Below are 21,399 nucleotides of genomic sequence, written 5' to 3'. Positions count from 1 at the left end.
ACAGAGCTGTCTTCATTCCGTTTGAAGGCTTTCAGTTCCTCGGGTTTTCTTCCTCACTCGGCTAACCTCCAGCTGTTTTCCTCACTCTTTCGCGCGCTACAATAACATTTCCGTAACAGTCGGTTTTACAGCCGCCAAATCGTTCCCTCGTCCTTGGTCGGCCCGGGATGACGGGAGAAACCCACCGATGAACCAGGGACCGTACACGCGGAGCCAGAGGGCACACGGGCCCTCGTCTCACTGTACACATGCGTGTAAATGACCCTGGGCGGGGAGATGAAATTTTACAAAGCATAAGACTGCGCTTTAGGAGCTGACCTGACCTCGGCCCAGCTGTCTCGCAAGGGGGTGAAGGCTTAGCGCCTGTTCTTGTTCTGCGACCTGAGGACAACACTGCAGTCCACACTCGACGCGGAGCACCGCGCAACACGAGCGGGGAGTACAGACCGGCGTAATGTGCTGAACCGTTCAGCTGAGCTTCTGAGAATAAGGCCATGCTGTGATGACTGCATGATGAGTGCATGATGAGTGCATGATGAAACCAGGAAAGGACAGTGATTTTTTTCTTTATGAAATTCAATGGAGGAAATACGTGTTAAAGGCCGGATTACCAGGGGAAGGGTGCTAACTAGCAGAACGCACTCACCTCTGTAAATAAAGTGGGAAATTGGGAACCACTGTCTAGTATGAATTGCAAACTTTTTCTCAAGAAAAAGACTGTTACAGACTTTTGACAGGTCCTGAATATTCATTGCCAAACAATCTGAGCTTAAACAGCACGATCACTTTGGCGCTGTGCCTGACCCAGTCAGATCGAAAAGAAACAGTCACAGGCGTAGTCCTTATTTCATTTAAAAAGCACACATACAGATTTATAATAAAACAGAAACGTAAAGCACAAACAGTAAAATAAGTTTATGCTAAATGTTATCCACATCTCATATTAAAACTCTTTTAACCGCGCCGAACGACTTAATAAGTCCCACCCGACCGAACATAAAAGATAATATAAATAAATGATGCAGCGTTTCAGATTTGTGGATTTTGGAGTTTATGGATTGTTCAGCTACTTAGCACTAAGGAGTTATAAATTAATGGTACAATTACCCCTCAGCATATTTTCATAATTTCATCATCTGCAATGTTTCAAGTCACGCATGCTCTCAAAGACGGCTCCCTCCGAAAACAAGAAAACTGAAAGTGTGACCATCGGCAGCTACGCACAGCACCTGCAGTACTGGAATCGGAACCTTCTGGAGATCCACATTCCCTCATACGGACTACAGTTTTGGACAGGACAAGGCTCTGAGCGACACGCCCTCTTTGTAGTTTGTGCTTCGGCTCTAGGTTAACCCGTTCGATTGTTGTCAATGCATCACGCAGACGGTGCTGGGCACGGCTAGATATTAAACTATGTACTCAAAAAAGGCAACATACAAGTTGCCTGTATAATGTATAACTGCGCTACATTATATTTCGAAGCCGGTACCCTCACTCATGTAACGCTTTAAGATCGCACTGCACTCATAACAAAAGGTTGTGGTTTTCATCCAGGTGTCCTTGCCAAATTCCCAATCTGGCTCTCTAAATCTGGCCATCTAATCATCTCAGTCTAATAAGGTAATTAAATCTTTTCCCCTGCGCCGCATTTGCGGTTAAAATTCAGGTGAGAAACATCCAGTACACATTACCCATTCGGCTGTGTAAGAACTGGTGTTTGAGGTTTGCTTGCTGCGACGTCCTCCGAGATGCCTTGAAGAAAGGCGCTATATAAACGCAGGTCATAAGCAGTACTGCACTCACGGGCTACAGCTGCTCGCACCGTTTGATGCCATACTGTAGTACCACATTTCCATTCTAAAGGTTTCTCCTATTACGGCCGTTATTATTCTGTATCTTTGCTTAAGAATCCAATTACACCATGTGTTATTAATTCCGGTATAATCACATATAAAGTGGGAAAAAAACAATTGCACAGTGAGGTGAGCTAAAATGAATGTGGAACAAATGGTATGTTACTGACTAATTGGGCAATGATTTTGACTAAAACCATTATTAAATTAATGAAAATGACATTTCCGAGATGGCAAAAACAACGTGTCTTTAATTCCATTAGCTGTGCCTGTGCATTAAATGAGATTTGCCGGAGCGCCTGTGTAATATCCCTGTTCTGAGTAGCACTCAGAGAGTGCTTCCTCAAAGCAAACCACGGCAGGACCACCGCGGTAACCTACAGAAACACGATGAAGGTATCAGAGGCTATGGAGGGCCTCCCCATTTCTCCCACAGAAGGTGACAGCCAGCAAATTTTACCCGGTGAAGCCGCCAAAGACGCGTGGCAAAAGTTCACAGAAAATAAAACCAATTGGCTAAATTTTGCCATAACAATCAATATGTTTCAAATCGGGACCGAAACTGAGCTTTTTCACTTTGGGAAATCCAAGAGTAAAAATTAGACAAGAAAATTTAATTTGATTTGCTATGAAAATGACAGTTTTAGTGAGTATTTCTGTGGAGATCGAGTGTTATGATTGTCTCAGAAACAGAGACCGGCTGCCGTTTTTTTTTTTTTACTGGGCATTCAAGCTTGAACAACATTGCCAATGTGGAGCTGTAAGGACACGGAAAACTTTACAAGACTGTTGGAAATAACTGTTACAGCTTGACTATAAAATGTATACAAACTTGCCTGCTAAAAATGTTAATGGAGGACCAGAGCTACAAAGAGCAAGCACTGGAAAAGAACTCTTGACAACATCTCTCTCGTGCCTTAGCTGGCCTCCCGTGGCCAACTTCGAAGCTCACGGATGTCAAACGGGACTCTGCACATGAAAGACCAGACTGGGTTTCAGGGAAATGTGCAACTGACAGCAGACAGAAAACCCAGAAGCTAGGTTTGAACATGACTAGTACTAAATGCATGGCTACCCCTGCCTGCAGCATGTGCTCATTGAGTTATGGTGTGTTTGCATCGACAGAAGAAGTATACGCGGTCGTGCGAACGGACGGCAAGCACCTGAGCCGTGCTCGATGCGTCCGCGGCGTGAAGTTGCTGACGGGACCAGGTGCCATAAGCAACAGGCTGAACACGTCTGATCTAATTCCACTGCTACCCAAAGGCAGAGCAAAAGCCACAAAAGCAAAAGAGACATGAGGTGAAATACAGATATTTTTCCAAATGTGTAACTTATTAAGACCATGTGAATAGTCATGCACAGAAAATGAGCAAGAATCCTGTAATTATAAAAGTGTTAAAGAAAAAAAAAAAAACACGCAATGGAATGGAGTCTTTTAGACATCCTTTATTATGTGAGTGTGCCGTTTGAAATAAATTATTTAAGATGTCTGAACTACGGATGAAAGAATCCATTTGACCTGACAAACCAAGCATAATGCAAAAATGATTCCTTTCAATTTTGTTCTATGTTTTCCTGCAACCAGAAAAGTCTCCTCTGGAAAACCATGCACCAGCACACTGAGCTCGGGTAATTTTTCAACACATACTGTAGCAGCAGTATTCTTCCCTTCAAAGCATCCAGTACAGGTACTTTACATACGAGTAAACCTACAATTCATTGTAATCCTCAACGTTGCCATAACACCATCAAGACAGGGAAGGAGAACAGAAAATCAGTTCTTTCCATTACATGCGGTGGAGCAGCCGACTTTACAGTGGCTTAAGGATCCTTGTACCCAGAGTGCTGACCTTGCCATTAGAACTCCTCTGCACTTGGGCTCATAGGCAACTGCAAAGTGCAAGGTTGCTCAGCTGAGGTAACTGCGGCAGACTTGACATAAAGTACAGTTTCCTTAGTGCGTTTCTTACCAATAGCAAAAAAAAAAAACATCATATCTAGCAAGCACACATTTTGTTTTAAGCACAGTATACTCATCAGATATGGACACAAGTCTGATTTGGAAGTAAAGCATTCAAAGGGGTTTATTCACCAGACAGTTTAATCCTTGCAGCACAACTGCATGGGAAAACTGATGCTCCTTGAGTGACACAAGCAAAGACTGGAGTGAAATAATATAATGTTTTACATATACAATACCCACATTTTGTGCGAGACCATTAAAGTACAAACATCCCATGTTGATCTAGGGTGCCTTCAAAGAAACAATCAAGGGCTGTCAAATATGGGTTTAAACAGAACAGCTCCTGATATAGAGTACATCTTGACCCTGGGAAATCAATATAAGACTCTGACCTTTGTATTGCTCTCTTCATGACACCTCATTTCAGGAACTAAAGACGTTAAAGGGATCTAGATTAAGTAATCCGGGATTTGCACACACGTTAATTACTGGCAAATGCAATCTGTAGATGCTGCAAAGTATATACTTCCAAATCACTGTGAGATCAGCACTAGAAAGGTGGTTTATTTTGTTGTACATTTCAAAAGAGCTATGTAATTTCCTCACCAGATATATTTCCTATATTATATATTATAATGATATGATATACATTGAAATCAGTGTGGATATTTCTGATAAATCTTTGATAAATCAGCAAAAAAAAAAACACACCACCTGACCTGTGCAGTCATGACCAGTTTTCTTCAATGCAACGCCATCCAGTAGATGAGTCTGTGGTGACTCTGCTCACTGCACTGCCGACCGGAGTAGGTTATGGGGATTACAGCGACACATAGGCAAGCATGAGGAAGGCAAACACGCTCTTTGAAAGAAGAGCTGGAGCGGCTCTTTCAGGTGCCCCAGATGTCTGGCTGCTTCTCGTAACTGGCCTCTCTTTCCAGAACATCCCAGAAGTGCGCTGGAAAGGCTTTTAAACAAAGTTGGTGTACAAAAGGAACGGCACTGAGCCCATTAAGCACACAGGGTGGATGACGGAGCCAAACAGAGTTGACCTCAGAGGACCTGCAGGTAACCTGAGGGAACTGCAGTTTCGTGACACAATTCTTATTTTCAGATCCAGCAGTCTTTACTTGTTTGAACAAGATATTAAATATTTATTCAATGTGAAGGCCCGGCTGGTTATTGGATTATAGTGTTCTTTGGCTGCAGTCAGTTTCCAGCAACCTCCAACAGGATGCAGGCGATGCGGCTTGTCGACACCCTGTCTCTGCACCGAGATTTAGAGGATCGGAAGGATGCCACAGCGCCACTAAAGTGATTTTGTGGGATTACAGGAGCATAACAGTACACAGGAAACACGCAGCGCACCGGCCGTTATTCCGTTTATGTTAAGAACTTGTTCGATAGTTTAAAGGAGCTGGCCCAGTCCAGAATGCCATGCCCTTAGACATTTCCGGAAAAAGAATTTCTATCACTAGAAGTTAAAGCATTTTAACATGGCTCTTCTGTCAACGGAAGATGCACTTCAACATGGAGAATTTCTCTTTGTCCTTCCGTATGGGCTCTAAACAGCACAGCCTGAAAGGGTGCTAATAGAGAGTTACTGAGCATTTGTCCGGGTGATATCCACTCAGCTGCTCTGTCTTACTGATGATAAAAACTCCATAAATCAGCCTCACAATGACAGCACTCTGCGCATTCTTTTGTAAGAATGCAGCCTATGCGCGTGTGTGCGGGCGCGTGCGCGTGTGCAGTCACTTTCACACATGGATACACACGTACATGGGGCAAAGCAAATGCCGTTCTGATCGAGCCAGCCCGAGCTAAAGAATACATATCCGCACGTGCAAAGGGATGCGCATATATGCACATGCATGCGCATGTAGACACAGACACACACACAAGCACAAGCAGGCGCACACACACACACACACACACACACACACAAACAATCTCACCGGTTCGCATCAGACAGGCCTCGAGCAGTGGGAACTATGGGAACAAAGGGATTGGGAATGAAAGCGCTGGCACACTTCAAAAGCTCCATCCCATTCTGCCTGACCTGCTGGGGTGAGGTGGGCCGAGGGCAAACAGGAAGGAGTAGCAGACAGAAGGAAAGTGAAAGGGAGGGAGAGAGCCTTACGCAACCCAAATTTATAGGAAGCGCTGGAATGGCAGTGTCTTGTGGCCATGCTGGGTGACAGGGGTCATGCTGTCGAAGCAGTCTTATTTCTCTCGCTCCCGTTGACACTGTCTCTCGATTTGGGCCATAAATCCCTTCAAATCGGTCAATAACCTATAACGTTAATGTCACTGTCCTGCCATTAATTTTATAGCTTGTGTGTCCCCTCTGTATCTTAATGACCCGTGACTCACAGAACAGCAGATGTAGCCGGCAACGCGCACCGCACAGCCCGACCGCTTCCCGCACCCCCTGCAAGAATAACGCAGGAGCGATAAGGGCCGACCCAGAGGTAGCGAGGGCCGGTCAAAGCGGGCCTGGAACTCGACTCCCGCCGTGATCGTTCGCGCAACCGCCCATGCACGAAGCTCTCCACAACACTACACATGGAATGTTAATATAATCAATAAAACTCAATGCGACAGTTTCACATATATGAACGATTCCGGCCATCACATAACGTGCTCCGCAAGTGTCCGTTTCACAGTTAATCTTGCCCCCCTTTGCACTTAGTTCATTGATGTGCGTGTGGGGAAGGGGTGCTGTTGCGGTCTTTCGGACTGACCTCATGTTATGGGCAAATCCCCGCTCCCTCCAGGAGAACCCAATCATGGATGTGGCGGGGCTATCGATCCCTTGGATTTATTTTGTTTTTGCACCCGGGAAGGCTGGGGCTGTATCGACACCGGGCCGTCGCAATGTGGCGGAGCGCTGGTGGGAAACGGCTCATCAGCACCGGCTCGGGCCTGCAGCCACCCCGGGCAGTGCCATTCCAATCCCGCAGCGGCGCAGCCCAGTCCATTAGGAAGGTGGCCGGCAGTAAATGGCGAGCCGGATAATGCCTCGCAGTCACACCTACTAAGAGAATACGGTAGGAAATAATGGAGCGTCTGGATAATGACCTTCCCCTGGAGGCCATGTGTAAACAGGGCTAATGATAGCAGGTGTGATAAGAGTGCGTGCAGGTCTCTTCCCCTCGTCCATATCTACGCTCCCCAACAAAACTCGTCAGTGATTTCCCCCGTGCAGATATCCTTTTGTAGTTTAAGAAGAAATCCTTCTACTGCTCCAGTATTTAATCTTCTTATCAGAATCACTGTGGAGATTAACCAGCTCTGTGGTGTAAAACCCTGCAGACACAGGCAGCTCCTCCATGATACAGGCTTCGCCTTGCTTACACTGTAAGCTAATTCACTTTTGCTGCAGGCTGAAGAGCAGAAGGCTGCAGGAGAAAGTGACACGATAGTTGCAGATATGAACCGTACACAAATCGTAGCCATGGGGAAAAAAAAATCCCCAACATCAGAACTATGAATAGCTAGACAGCTTGTTTTGATAGACGAGAAAAAATGCCATGCTTCTGTAGGCAGATTTGGGCTGTTTTCTGTACTTCCCACTGCAAAATGGTTAAATGAATGTGTTGACACATATTTTTCTTCAAGCCAAATGGTTTTCTCAAAGCCAACTGCAAAGTCAAGAGGATGCCCGCTAAATTGTCTGCAGTAACCGATTTGCTGACACGGGAATAAAATTAGCATAGCCACAACAGTTCTCTTTTCCTTTCTTGTAAAAGAAAAGTCAACTAGTAAGTAGAACGTTATGCATTCACTTCAGAAAGTCAGCAAAGAAAAAAAGCTTTTTTAGCGATATGGATCGCAGAGCAGCCAAAATGAACTGGCATCACGATTGTTTCAATAAACTGTGTAACACTAATGCATTAAAGTGTTTCTTTTACTCATCACATTTATTTTCATACTTTTTTTTTACTTTACATTTATTGGTATTTGCGCCTTTGTTACAAGTGTAATCTGCAAATTGCACTGATCAAGTAATGCTTCAAGCACAGTGAGGATTAAAGTGAGTTTATTCTCGAACATAACCTTGAATTTGACCGTACCAATATACATGAAAACCAATATTGTTAAAAGATACCGTAAATTAGATTCCCATTACATTTTTTTACACAATTTACTCAAGTTTTATAGATGTTACTGTGGAATATTTAGCCAAAATAATCTCTTGGTTTTTTGATTTTGTAATTTAGAAAGCACAGTGATTATTTCAAGAGTATTTGATAAATTAGAATTCATGTTGTAAAATTATCTTCTGGGATGCAGCCAGGTGAAGATAAGTGTGACGCTGGCAGCAAAAATATTCAGCTATTGATTTAAAGGTAGGAGTTAATAATTTGTTTCAGTTAATTATAATATAAAATTGTCAGTTGGAATAACGGCAGAAAAAAGGTTTGAGCGTTGCTATTCTTGTCATTTATGAAGGCTTCAGCTTTCAAAACTGAACAGTGGAGAAAGTGTTTCTGAGTCTCATATGCCATATTTTCGCACCTCACATATCAAAGCCCGTGCCACCCTCATCTAAAAACCATACTCCTTCTAAGGACACACACCCTCTCCTCAATAGCAATGTTTTAGCGTTATGTTTAGGGGAAATATGGATGGATGTGTGCTGCATACATGCGCAAATGAACTATACAGTGAAGGCATGTAAGCCATAATACACTGTGCTTGTATGATATGAATGGAAAGGTTCTCGACTCTAGCAGTCTTTGCCACTGAGGAGCAGAGATTTTTCTTTTTGTGTTAAGGGTGTTATTGAACCTCGAGGGAGCGTACAGAGGCCCAACTTGGAGACGGCACACTGCAGAAAGGCTGAGGAAGAGCTCCAAGAAGCCCACGTGACACAACTTCCCATTTGCACGCCAGGGAGTGTAGATCAATTAATATATTAACAAATTGTCTCCAGCACTTCATTTAGCAATATGACACCAAAGCCAATGGCTCCCGCACCAAATTACACGGCTGATAAGCACTGCTTCCGAACGACGCCGACTTCAATGAATATGAAGGGGCTGCGGCTGCAGCTGACCTTCCCCAGAGTAGCTGGAAAACTGTGTACCGTCGCTGTACCGTACGCAGGAAACCTGCAAAAAATCAGAATTGATCATGATGGAACCAAACCATTTTTTCCCCTCAATGACTGCATGGCCAACTGAGTGGGACCTTACATAGTTAGATAGAGCAGTACACGCTGGGTAACCCTGCACTGCTGTTGAACTCAGACTCCAGTGCTGAGGTTAAACTTACTCTTACTTACTTTAATATAAAGTGTGAAATTCCCTTACTTGCATATGTTTACGCTATATTTTCACTCATTGGCAATCATTTCAAAGGCGCAGGCCTATAACGCATCAGCCACATTGTTTCTCAATCCTTCAAAAATGTCAGTTATTTTGAAAAATAGAGGAGGACACTTTCATGGATAAGGTGACCAAGTGGAACTCAAACAAGGACACTCTGAACCGCAGAACCGACTGTTTCGCTTTTCTGCGAATTGTCATCAAGTTATGTGTGACACCAGCTGAACTAAGGCCTTTCCAGCGTGGCGCACACTAACTGCATGTGCTGACGACGCCTGACAATGGGACTGGCCGTTGCGAGGAAGCCATGTTTCACAGCAGAGTGCCCTCCCTGTCTCCAGTGAGTCCCCAGCACTTCACATCATGCTCAATTATTCATTAAATTACAGACCCGCCAAAGGAGGAGGAGGGAGGAAACACGCACTGCTCTCCTCTCTCTCTTCCCTGCTCTCTAAAGAGGAGGAACAGCCATGATACCATCAGTCAATTCCCTCGCTTCTCCGCAGTTGTAAATCATGAATAATTAACAGTAATGACCCCTCACACATAGGTGGAAAAAAAACTCCAGTCATCAACCCTCGCTCTATTCTGGGGAACGATCCTTCCATGTTCGTACATGCGGAGAACAGTGGACTTTCAAGAATACCCTTACTTTCTTACAAACAAATCACAACGAATGCAGGACCGGTGTGCTTCTCCGATATAGAAATGTGGTTCAATCCTTCTTAAAAGAGGGCAAGTACCACTGAATGCATCAAAAAACGTGTTGTGTTTTTGTGATGCTGTCTTCCGTACGTACGCTGCCTGATTTAGCTCAAAGTTCAGTAAAGACCACAACGCACTGCACAAGTCCCCACCATACGGAGCCTCTGGTCTCCCAGCATGCGGCTACGTGGTCGACAAGGTGCGCTCCGGCAGATGAGGTGCCGTGATGAAGAGGAATGATTAATGTACGGTCCACGCTATCAAAGAAGCCTGCTAGCTCAAAGATGAGAGATTGCTTTTTGAGGATCATTAAATTCTGGTTGCCACATATATGAGGGAGCCCTTTTCATCTGAGCTTTGACGGAGAGCCCATGGCGCTCCCCCAGATCTGGCCATGCCAGAAGGGGGCACAAAGAAAGTACAGGGAGCGATTCCATGGCGAGCCACATGTCTAACTGTCGCCATGCTTAGCGGTAAAAGCACGCTTCCAGTGCTTCATTATTCATGCTTTTGGCTGACGCTTTTATGCAAAGCCTCTAATACTTTCTGGAACTCATTTATGAAGCTGACTTTTTAATGGAGCAGCCCAGGAAAAGTAAGGCCGTAGACCCATGCATGGCGGAATATCTGGAAGGATCTTTACACCTGCAATTCAGTAACAAACACACTTTCATCGCCGCAGCCTTTTCTATTACGTACATTTACAGGTGCATCACCCTCTGGAAGACTTCAGACACTCTCCTCATTGTCCAAGATAATATTATTCAAACAAAGGCTACACATGAGTAAACTTGGCACCGACCTAATATTGTAACGCATTATGTCTATTATTTCAAAAGTAGGCTCATTTAAAGGGATATTAAGCTGAACTGTGGTGGATTCTTTAATGTGAGGACCGAAACCAAACAAACCATTTAGACACTTCTGTTGTGACAGCAAAAGCAACTAACTGGCAGATGGTAATCACAGAATACAACAGAAGCATTCTGTTGATGCAGAATAAATATGTAGCCCTCATGCTAATTTTGGGGTATTCCTCCAGTCATTCAATAACGTATTAAATTTCAGCTGACAGTTATCGAGCATCCTTTTGCGTCACTAAAATTAGGAAAGCAAATAAACAATAGAAGATGTTTCCTGAGAATTCCAATGCAACGGTGCTAAGTCCAATGCAATACTGCCCATTTTCTACGTATTTCCAAACACCCAGAGGATACAGTCTCGCACCAATGAAGTTTGTGCGATCTGAAAGAGGTTGAGAAACTGTCAGGCCTCTGCAGTGCCCGATCACATGCCCATCCACTCAAGATGCGCCTGCATGTGTGAACTGCTGTTCGGTACACATACAGCACGAGTCACGGTCTTCTGAACGAGAAGATCACAACTGGAGAGTTGTCAAACAGAAGGTAAGTTACACGAGGTCAAGATCAAATGCAAATGAAACAAGCTGAGAGAGACAGAGCTAATGCCAGGACCAAAAGTCTAACAATACCCACCTCAGCGGTAGGTTTGTCTCCGCAATTTAACAAGTCCACTCCCCCACATCTTGAACCCTTCCGACTGTGCAGTTGAGGAAGACAGTTTCATGGCAAGCAAGCGACCCAGCGGGAACAGTACTCACCCAAAAATACATCATCATTTCGGATGCGGGGCAGGTGAGCGTGTGCGGGCGGCAGGCGGGGGGAGAGCAGAGGGACCACTTTGGCCGGCACAATCAGCAGGAGGAAAATCTGTCAATCAATCTCTTTGGAGGGGGGGGGGGATCCTTCTTCCGCACAGTCAGTCCTTGCTCTCAACCGTGTTCACTGTGAAGTGACTTCTTTTTTTTCAGTCTTTCCACTGTTTCTGCTTTCTGCTTCCCCCTTAATTTTTAAAAACCTCTCCTCTTCTCAGCCACGGGGAAAAGAGAGAGAGTAAGGCAGAGAGAGAGAGAGCGAGAGAGCGAGAGAGAGAGAGAGGGAGAGAGAGAGAGAGAGGGAGAGAGAGAGAGAGAGAGATGGCTGGAAGATGCTGTTACCTCCTCTTTTTCTTCCCCTAATTTTCCACCCTTTCCTTCCCTCTTTTTCACTCCTCAGTTGGTTGCCCCACTGTCTCTCTTGCAACCTCCCCCCCCCCCCCCCCCGCTCTCTCGCTCCCACTCTCTTACTTACTCTGTCTCGGTGCCTTCTGTCTCTTACTGGCGACTCTTAAATCAGTCAGAGTAGTAGAGTGGAGTATTGGAGCTCAGCTAGAGTAGGACCAGTCAGCACTTGGCAGCTGTCTTCAACATTCCACCACTGGAGCCGTATTCCTCTGCTGAAAGACACAGGCGACCCGGCATCCAACAGACGGTACTGTGCAGTTCAGCATCCAAGACGGGGGTGGGGGGAGGCTGGGGAGACTTTCTTTTTCTGCTACTGCTGCTTCTGCTGATGATGATAATGATGATGATGATGATGCTTCTATGAAGGGTGTTCACCACCAGCTTGCTCCTTAGAAAAGCTGGAGTGAGAGGTTTTTCATCCTATGATGAGGTTCTGAGTTGTAACAGTAACAAAAGCAAACACTTCAGGGGAAAAAGGACAAACAAGCTGGTAAACAATATTGTGGAGCAATAAGGAAGTGTAGCTCTTTCTTTTTCACATTTTCCCCCTTTCCCTCTCTTTTTCAACCACTGCAGCGGTAGTGAGCTGGTGAATGCTGAAGGATGTGGAAAAGGGTCTTGCTGGTTCCAGCTTTAGAGCAGCGTGACCAATCAGGAGTCGGGCTTGCTGGTGGAACGCCGAGGGAATAGGTTGACAGGTCTGTGCGGTGGATGCACGTGGATCACAGAACAGGCGGTGGAGGGTGTCTCAGAGAAGTTTGTGGGAGTGAAAATGGGTTTGAGTGGTTCAGTGTGTGTGTGTGTGTGTGTGTGTGTGTGTGTGTGTGTGTGTGTGTGTGTGTGTGTGTGTGTGTGTGTGTGTGCGCGCGCGCGCGCGCGCGCGCGCGCATTTTGTGTGCTTGTGATCAAGGAGTGAATGGCTGGGATAAAAACGTGGGGGCCATGCGGGTGTGGGGTGTGGGGGGTGGGGGTGGTAGCCAACTTGCTCATAGTATCCAGCCTGCCTCAGCAAATTTCAAACCGTATCATCAATACAGGACCAGAGCTCTTGCATCTGAACATTAACCTCTTGGATTCCACAGCTAGAGCTGAAAGAAGGAAGAACAGAGCTTTCCGAGTGCAGCTTTGTGACTTCTTGTCTAATCTGAGTGAGCTTTGACATGCCAAGGGCACATTACACACGTCACTTATCACAACAGATGCATACAAAAGCTACTGAAGGATGAACAACCATCTTCACTGAAGTTTGTTTCCATTGTCTCTTCAATATGGCCATACCATATTAAAGCCTGGCACACAGTCAACACAAATTAATTACAAACATCATCTTTGGTTGCAAAAAGGGGTTGAGATTTCTTCAATCTGAACATGCACTACATGTTCATGTATGAACATTTAACATGGACGTATACATTTTTTATGTTTAGTCGACTCAGTACATTTGGATTATCACTCACTTGAGCACGCACCAGTCTCTGATTGTCATCATCGAACTAAAATTACATACACTTCTCTGTTACGTTGGACAAAAGCAAAACATTTTATCAAATACTGGGGTCTGGTTTAGGTCATCACCATTAATAACTCAAGGGAGAAAGCACCATAGGCTACAAACTAATGCTAATCGTCTTTCAAGGGCTTTTTATGGCTAGGAAAAGTCAGCTGGAGAAAAGAAGGGCAAACGGGTAAAACACAGCTGAGAATCTGATTTTTAAACGTCTCACAATTTTTGCATCTTACTTTTTCCAAGGATAAGTAGTTCATAAACTCTGATAAGGAGGTGCGTGGAAGAAGGTGGAACTGGAAAAGAAAAAAGGACCTGGTGCAAGCCACTGGCTTAGATGAATCATCTGGCTTTGCTGGACCTTCTCCTCTCCCATTCTTTTGCCCATCTCTATTCCAGTGTTCTCTGCAGCATTTACCCAGGTTGCTGAGGGTAACGCTGGTTTGGGTTAACCGCCATACAGCAGACTGCCCCTGGAGACTTTATTTTCCATTACAGAGACAAGAACCTTGCCTTTATAAGAAGAAGAAGGAGCAAAAAAAAAGAAAAAAAAAAAAACAGTAAAGGCATAAATTTGTTATGCTCCGTGTCATGTTTTCTTCCCTAAGTCAGGATCTTTTTCTTCAATATTTAATCCTGCTGCTACACAGAGGGAATGTCTGTAGACCAGAGCCTGGGTCTGATCTCCCAATTTAGTCAGATCTTGCTATCAGCTCACATGCCCTTGCAGGACATGTCACTGAACACCCTGACCTGGTGGGCTAAGATTCAGGGTCCCCAGTCTGCTTGCAAAGCCCCCTAAACTGACAGGGGACAGAAGTACCCCTATTTTCTTCCAAGCCATCTATGAAAGGGATGGTTCAAAATATCTTTGGAATGGCAAAAGGTAGTTTGGTAGTGAAAAAAAGTAAACACAGCATGAACTACTGAAGACAAGCAATGTGGAAGGTGTTTTAAACAGCAAGAGGAGTGACCTAAAATAATGTTTAATTGATCCTATATAGTATATACAACATATCTCTAACACCACAAGCTTATCTCATTCAGCCAAATGAAATGCTAATTTTACATTTCATCGTAAAATCATAAAATATAATATGTAATAAAATATGTATACAAAAATGACTTACCGCATATTTAGCGCTGTCATTAAATTCTATATACAGCACAATAATGAATACCACATCTCAAGTCAGAAGGATTGGTGGACGTAATCTTACGATGATTTCAAAGAATCCCGGATTAAAATGGTCGTATCCGCTCCGTGTGTGGCAAAAATGCGGCTGACTTTCAAATCGCTCCAGTTGAATGAATGCAATGAAACCAACTTACATTGGCTTAGTGGCTAAAAACATGTAAGGTAAGAAAAGATGCAGTTTGCCTCATGGTGCCTTGCAATCATCTGCCAATAAATGTGGACACAAAGGGCAAGAACCCACGTTCTGGGCACTTGTAGCCATACTTAGCATCAAAAGGGCATCTCTGATGAGACTGAACGCTTTTAAAAAGGCAAGATCTCTTAAGCGTCCTCAATATCTAAACATGGGCAATTAGGAGGCCTTGTCTCAAAGAAGCAGCCCAGCTCCCTGGCTCTCCTGTGTAATTTTGCTGGTAACTGATCCGCAATCACTTCACAGTTCGAGCATGTGACTATACAATTTGTTTTCAAAAGCAAAATGTTTTTATTTTTCTTATTTAAGCAGGGCAGATGGGCCAGGCTCCATAGAAGCATGCGAGGGAAACGTGTTCCAAGACTATGCCTCACCCGCTGTTTCGCCAGGTCGTCTTAATTAGGAGCTACTGTTGGCAAGCAGTGGGTGAACACATCTGGGACGCCATATTGGCTGAAAACAGTAGGGCTTGGAAAAATGCAGCCTTCACTGTCTTTTTTCGTAAGAAGCGATTGGCTCAGAGAACAGTTTTGGTGGCTACCTAACAGCACAGAAATTCCATGCGGTTAGACGCACATGGAGTAGTAACATGCCAGACAGTTAGGACCATCCATAGGATATTAGGGTTTTCGCTCTTGCTGCTAATCTGAGACATTCAAGGTTCATCAATATTGTCTAAATTATGCTCACTTACTGTTAGAAGCCTGTCAAGCAAAAGGAAAATAAAAAAAAAAAAAATATCGAAATATCTGTTTATTTGCTCACTGGTGCGTTTGGCATATGTGCAGGCTGTCCTTGGTGCTCACTGTGGTAATGAGGGGTTATGTAGTAACGAAGGTGCTGATGGCGGCAGCACTGCTGTCAGAGGGAGAGCAGAGCGTAATGAGGACGCTCTGCACTTGCGGAACTCCTCTCTGGCACTAGAGCATCGCTGAAAGGGCCGAGGGCCCAGTGACACGGGCTCACTGGGCCCACTCTTCATTATTGAGCATATATCTCAAAATGGGGAACAACACTCCTATTGAACAACAGATTGTCCACATTTTACCTCAGATCAGCGGGTCAAATACAGTACACTCCATGTAACGGCACTGCTCGTCCATACACCATCTGACACTACCTAAACAGACCGATAAAGATTTTTTTTTTACAGAAATTTCCCATGCAAGTGTTTGTAGAGTCTGCTTCATAATGACATAGGCAGTATAAGCCCGTAAAGCCATTAGGAAGACATGAGGCAGTGGAGCGATTAAGAGTGGACCTATATCATGCACACTGTTGGTTCGAGTTCCATTAAGGCCCTCATGCAAAGTTACAGCTCCTGAAATGTTACAGTATAAAACCTGGTTGTATAAATGGATATTATTTTAAGCAGCTTGGGATAAAAGCACTGGCAAAGCAACATTATTTTAACCGTTTCCATTTTCTCATCTCTTCGCAGTTTTAAAGATCGAAATAATTGTTATAACCTTTCCAAGAGCTCACTGCTGTCACAATAGCAATTTTTTTCCAGTGATGGAAAAACCTGTTAAAATATTTAAAGAACCAAAGCGCTGTCAGCTGTTCCATTTGACATCTTTTTTGGTCCCTCATCTCTCAAAGCTTTCACCAAAGCAGCTGTGCCATGTTCTGAATCATTTAACATGTTGTGCATGTGTGCAGTCTTTAAAAAAAAAAAAAAGAAACAAAACTTCTGATAATTCTCCAGCATTGGACATTCCAATAATGCTTTACTACTTTAGCATCAGATTAACAGTCCTAGAAAGTACAATATCTGTTTGTGGCACTGATTTCAGATTTACTGTTGCTCCAGTGTAAATGGAAGAAAATGTACTGTATAAATAGTGGCACTTGTGTGGGAGCACAGGTCTTCTCCCAGGATGATGAATGTGCAGGTGTGAGATAATCTGGAGATGTACATATGGGACTGCAAATTCACACAACCACAGCACACCTCAAACCACTCATTAGGTAAGTAGCAGTCACCAGCTCATGGAACGAGAACAACACATCAATCAAACTTGACATACATTTGAGGTCACATATACACTTATCACCTGTTAACCAGTTTTTCGCACATCCGGGTGGCCAGCGTGAATACTAATTATCATTAGTCGGTGCGGACTGCCACATATCTGCGCCGTGACATGGGGTTTCGCGATAACCTAAGACCACGTTTCAAAATTGTGCCATGCAGTTGCGTGAGAGAGACTGTGAGACACACTGCACGGTGGGAACTGTGTATGCACACTCTTAGCTGCGTTGCCCCTCTACGGTCTCTACTTGCTTAGATACTCATGTCTTTGTGTTTCGTATTGTTTTGCACCACTGTGCTTTAATTTTCTAATTTATTTACTTAAATGCAACATACCTGTATATCCTTTGTCTTCCTGAGGCCATACATACTCTATGACAGGAAGTTTGCTTTATGCAAACATATGTTTTACACTTATTTTATATGCATGACCCTAAAAAAAATTCCTTCAACAGTTTGCCGTTACCCTATAGACCCAGAACTACGTTTAAAATGAGCAACTATGAAAGACATATCTTTCATTTCTGCATTTATTTATAGTTTACAGTAGAAGAAAAGGTGAAGCATAGAAATTCCAGACTCCAGACATCAATATACTGTTTGCTGCTACAGCCAAGTGAGCAATTTAAAAAAGATGAGCTTTGTGGACACATGCGGTTCAAGAACGGATTTTCATACACGTGCACGATTCAAAAAAGCCTTGTCGGTGCAGTCCAGTGAAAAAGTTAAATAATGTTGTTATTACTTGTTATTAGTTCTCTTTTAATGTGTTACACAACTTTTTGTTGGTAGAGGGTTAGGACAACTGATAGAATTTCTCTCCTTCTCCATCTTTCAAGTTGTTACAAGACACTGTGTTCCGATTCCAAGCGCAACTGTAAATGTAACTGTGAATGCAACAATGTCGGAGTTTGTAACTGGCAATGTAGTTCTTCCTGACACATTTGGGGACAGACAAAACATCAAGCTCTATTAATTCTTTATAATTCGGAAACTTAATTAGGCACTGTTGCGTTAAGATTATACAGTTCAATTAAAACAATTACTCCCAGGAACGTTCAATTAATTTACTTCGGACATGCATCTATATTCCATGCATTATTTATATTTCTGCAAAAAGTTCAAAGCAGCTGGCAAAAAGCACATTTAAAAAGAAAGCATAATGTTTGCCCTTGCAAGGACAAGCACCCCTCATCTGCCGTGTTAGCACCGAAAGATTAACCAGTCGCCAGAAGTAACCGGTCTGAGTGAAAGTGGTTTCACCTATTAGCTGTGCGGAACAATCTTGGCAACGTCACAGACGACGCCACACAACAAGAGCAGCAATGGTCAGATCACGAAGACACCGAGGAGTCAAAGCCACCTGCACCGAGCACCCCGAGATGCGTTCGACGCCACACAGGGCACGATACGGTAGAGAACACGAAGGACATCAAGTACTCACCAGTCTTGTGACGAGGGGCACCCCAAAATGCCAGAAGTGATCGTTCAGAAGACCACTGTACACTACGATGGTTCCAGATTTGCACAACCCGTTTCCTGGTTTGGTTTCTGCGTGAAGAAAAAAAAAAAAGAGAACGACATTCAGCGCCAAGGCCAAGTCACTTAAGAAGCAAGCTATCGTTGAAACAAATCATAACTGCAGACCGGTTAAAGTAAAACAAAGGATTAGAGTGTATTACCTTACTATAGTGTGTTGATTAAAATTGTGGAAACACACACACACACACACACACACACACACACACACACACGCACGCACGCACACAAAAAATGAGAAACTACAGCGCAAGCTCTTTAACAGCAATACATTAGAAACATCACAAAAGCTGTGGTGCTCAGGGCCTCTCTCAGCAGCGGATAAGTGGTCTGTGACGCCCCTGACAGAACCCTTACATTGTCCCTTGGGTGAAATTGGCCGGGGCTCTCAGGACCTGGCGGTTCATCAGAGCTCTGGTCAACCTCACTTTCGGCTCCTTTGACAACAAAGCCCCTGGACAACTGCCCGCTCACTCCCACTGCGGTCTACCTTCAAACAGGCCGTCGGCCACCGGCTGCGCTCGCAGCGAAAGAGAGAGCCCTCGCCATTTGGGGGAGCGATACAGCTGGAGCGGACGGAGGAGCGTTCGCAATCCGCTCGTGTGTGTTTAACACCACTTTGGAGACCACCGGGCAAGACAAGACGCGCACACAGCCTATAGGGAGCAACAGTGGAAAAGAGTAAATAAATAAATAAAAATCTGCCTTTTGTTTTAAAACAAAAGAAAGCCACAAAGGTATGGGAAACCAGCAAGCATGGCATTCATTATTGAAAAACAAAAGTAAAAAGGCCCATTAAAATGTCACTTCTGCTCTTTCCGGCTGTGCTGGCGTGTGTATTACTGTTATTAATGGGGCTGGCGTGAGGGCAGTGCAACGGCTTGATTGTTTATGGCCGCCTCTATCTGCAGTTTCTCCGGGCGTGACTGCAAAGCCCAGGGTTCGCCCCCAGTGAGCCCCCACTGCAGATATCATTTCCAATGACTAGATGAATATTAATTAGAGAGGTCCAGCTCCAGTGAATTGGAGCAGCAGCATTATATAGCGGCGCAACGCCGACCCCCACGCCAGCAAGACAAGTGTGTGGGAGGCTTGGACAGGGAAGTAATATTGCTTACTCTAATTAGCAATTAATAAAGAAGCTGAGATTTTTGTATTGCACGTCGCGGCAAAACCCATCCAGCGGACGACGACGGCCGATTCGGAAAGGGAAAGCGCGCAGAAAGTGCCAGGCTGCGCTCAAACGAGAAAAACAGCGATGGCTACGACACTCTACTTCCCTTACTTTCGACGTAACATAGAAAAATGAGCATTATTTAGTGTGGTGACTCTTGGCTCCTCTTCTTTATGTATTTAACAACTGATTAAGTGCTCTTTCATCAAGCAAATGTGGGGAGGCCTAAGTGGGCGTCTTCAATTTTTGAGGTTTTCCGCTGAACATCTGCATACTCTTAATCTCGGGACTTCACAGCGTGGCGCCCAACCTGTGATTAATTATTAACTTCGAGATTGGAATGGGAGCGCGCCCAGTTCTGTCGTCGCCATCAGAGCGGCACACGTGCATTCTCACAACAGCTTTATTATCCCTCGTTTCATCTGCTCCTTCTTGCCAGTGTGGGAGATTTGACAGGGGCTTTAAACTGAGCAAAATGTCAAAGTTGTCGTAAATACGCGAGGGGGAAATATTTTTGGTTTAATAAGGAGGCAATAATGTCTTCACTGGAGATGGCGATGCTATCATAATCTCCTGATGTGGCATCGGTATATCTGTGTCAACCTTTCATCAACTTGTCTGCTCTGTGCAAATGTCTAACTGAGATCTGCGCTGTTTACCGAGGCTACGGGCGCTGTGGTCATGTGTCGGACCCACTTACTCATTATCCAAGGGTAACGACAGAAATACTAGCAATATTTGCGTTAGTGCACAAATACAGAACAATACTGAAGCAAGACGCAGATATGCATGAGGATATTGGCGTGGTTCACAAATGCAAATGAGGCGAGAGAGTGCACTTCTAGAGTGAAGCGATGGGTCCTGGGTGTCTGTGCATGGGCCCAACCGTCTATGATGAAGGGAAGGCAGGTGAATAGTTTGATGCCTCTGCACGCAACCCACTCCCAGCAACCAGGTGCTTTCCAGCAGCACAGCGAGGAAAAAGAGCACTTCTAAAAATTCTGCGTACCAGCAGACGTGGGGGCAAAGCCAGGTCAAAGGGATGCAAGTGCAGAGGGTGAGAGTTTGGCGACTGACGGCGTTGCCTGGTGAAGGATGGGAAAACCTGCCTGTATTATAGCACAAATGCACACTTAGACCGAGCCACGGTATTAAAGGTCTTCTGACTGCCCCGCCATTTACTGCTCTCTTTTTATCCAAAGGCTGCCAGACAGTAGAATTTAAAAACAAGCGCAGCCTGCAGCTGGGCAAAGGAAAATAACAATGTACCTCTTAACCTCACTCTCCTCCTCTTATCTGCCACTTTGAGTCCCTTACACACGATTCCGCTGGGGGCAAGCTGGTCAGGGCTGGTGTACCGGACGGCCCTTCCTTCAGTGACATCTTATGACCGAGGAACCGTGGTACTAATGGCTCGGCGGTTGCCAGATGTGCGGCCACATCTTCACGTAAAGTTTGGAAGCCGAGTGCTTTGCCACTTGCTTTAAATCCTTATTTCTTTCCTTGGGCCCCTTCTCCATCTGCTCCTGGCTGCTTTTGCCACTGGCATAGGCTATTAATAGCCAGCCCCGGCACTGTTCTGGCAGAGCTCTGACAGGGGTGGGGCAGGCCAGGCCAGGCCTCCACCTCGCTCTGTGGGGCGACGATGTCAGGACCTCGTTCCAACCCAAACACAGCAGCGCTACCAGCTCCTCCATATGGTGGCACTTCTCACCCAAGCCAGCACATCAATCAGACGCAAATTTACTACGGCCGTCTTTATTCAGCGGCCTCTCCAAAACTGCCTATTTATTCCATGATCCCCAAGGCCATT

The 21,399-nt window shown here is 44.8% G+C and overlaps 1 protein-coding gene across 7 annotated transcripts in view; it reads right to left on the bottom strand.

Annotated features, from left to right (window-relative positions):
• The window catches only part of rbfox3a (RNA binding fox-1 homolog 3a), a 430,902-nt gene that overhangs the window by 118,488 nt on the left and 291,015 nt on the right, over nucleotides 1-21,399 (bottom strand). For all 7 annotated transcript variants that reach the window (XM_018761818.2, XM_018761816.2, XM_018761819.2 and 4 more), the window contains one exon: nucleotides 18,318-18,424. In XM_018761818.2, the coding sequence (XP_018617334.1) occupies nucleotides 18,318-18,424 (107 nt within the window). The remainder of the gene's footprint in view (nucleotides 1-18,317; nucleotides 18,425-21,399) is intronic.

The sequence above is a fragment of the Scleropages formosus genome, chromosome 20 (genome assembly GCF_900964775.1).
Source record: "Scleropages formosus chromosome 20, fSclFor1.1, whole genome shotgun sequence".
NCBI classification, from domain to species: Eukaryota; Metazoa; Chordata; class Actinopteri; order Osteoglossiformes; family Osteoglossidae; genus Scleropages; species Scleropages formosus.
The sequence above is the reverse complement of the archived record's forward strand: the minus strand, read 5'-3'. Positions and strand labels throughout refer to the sequence as shown.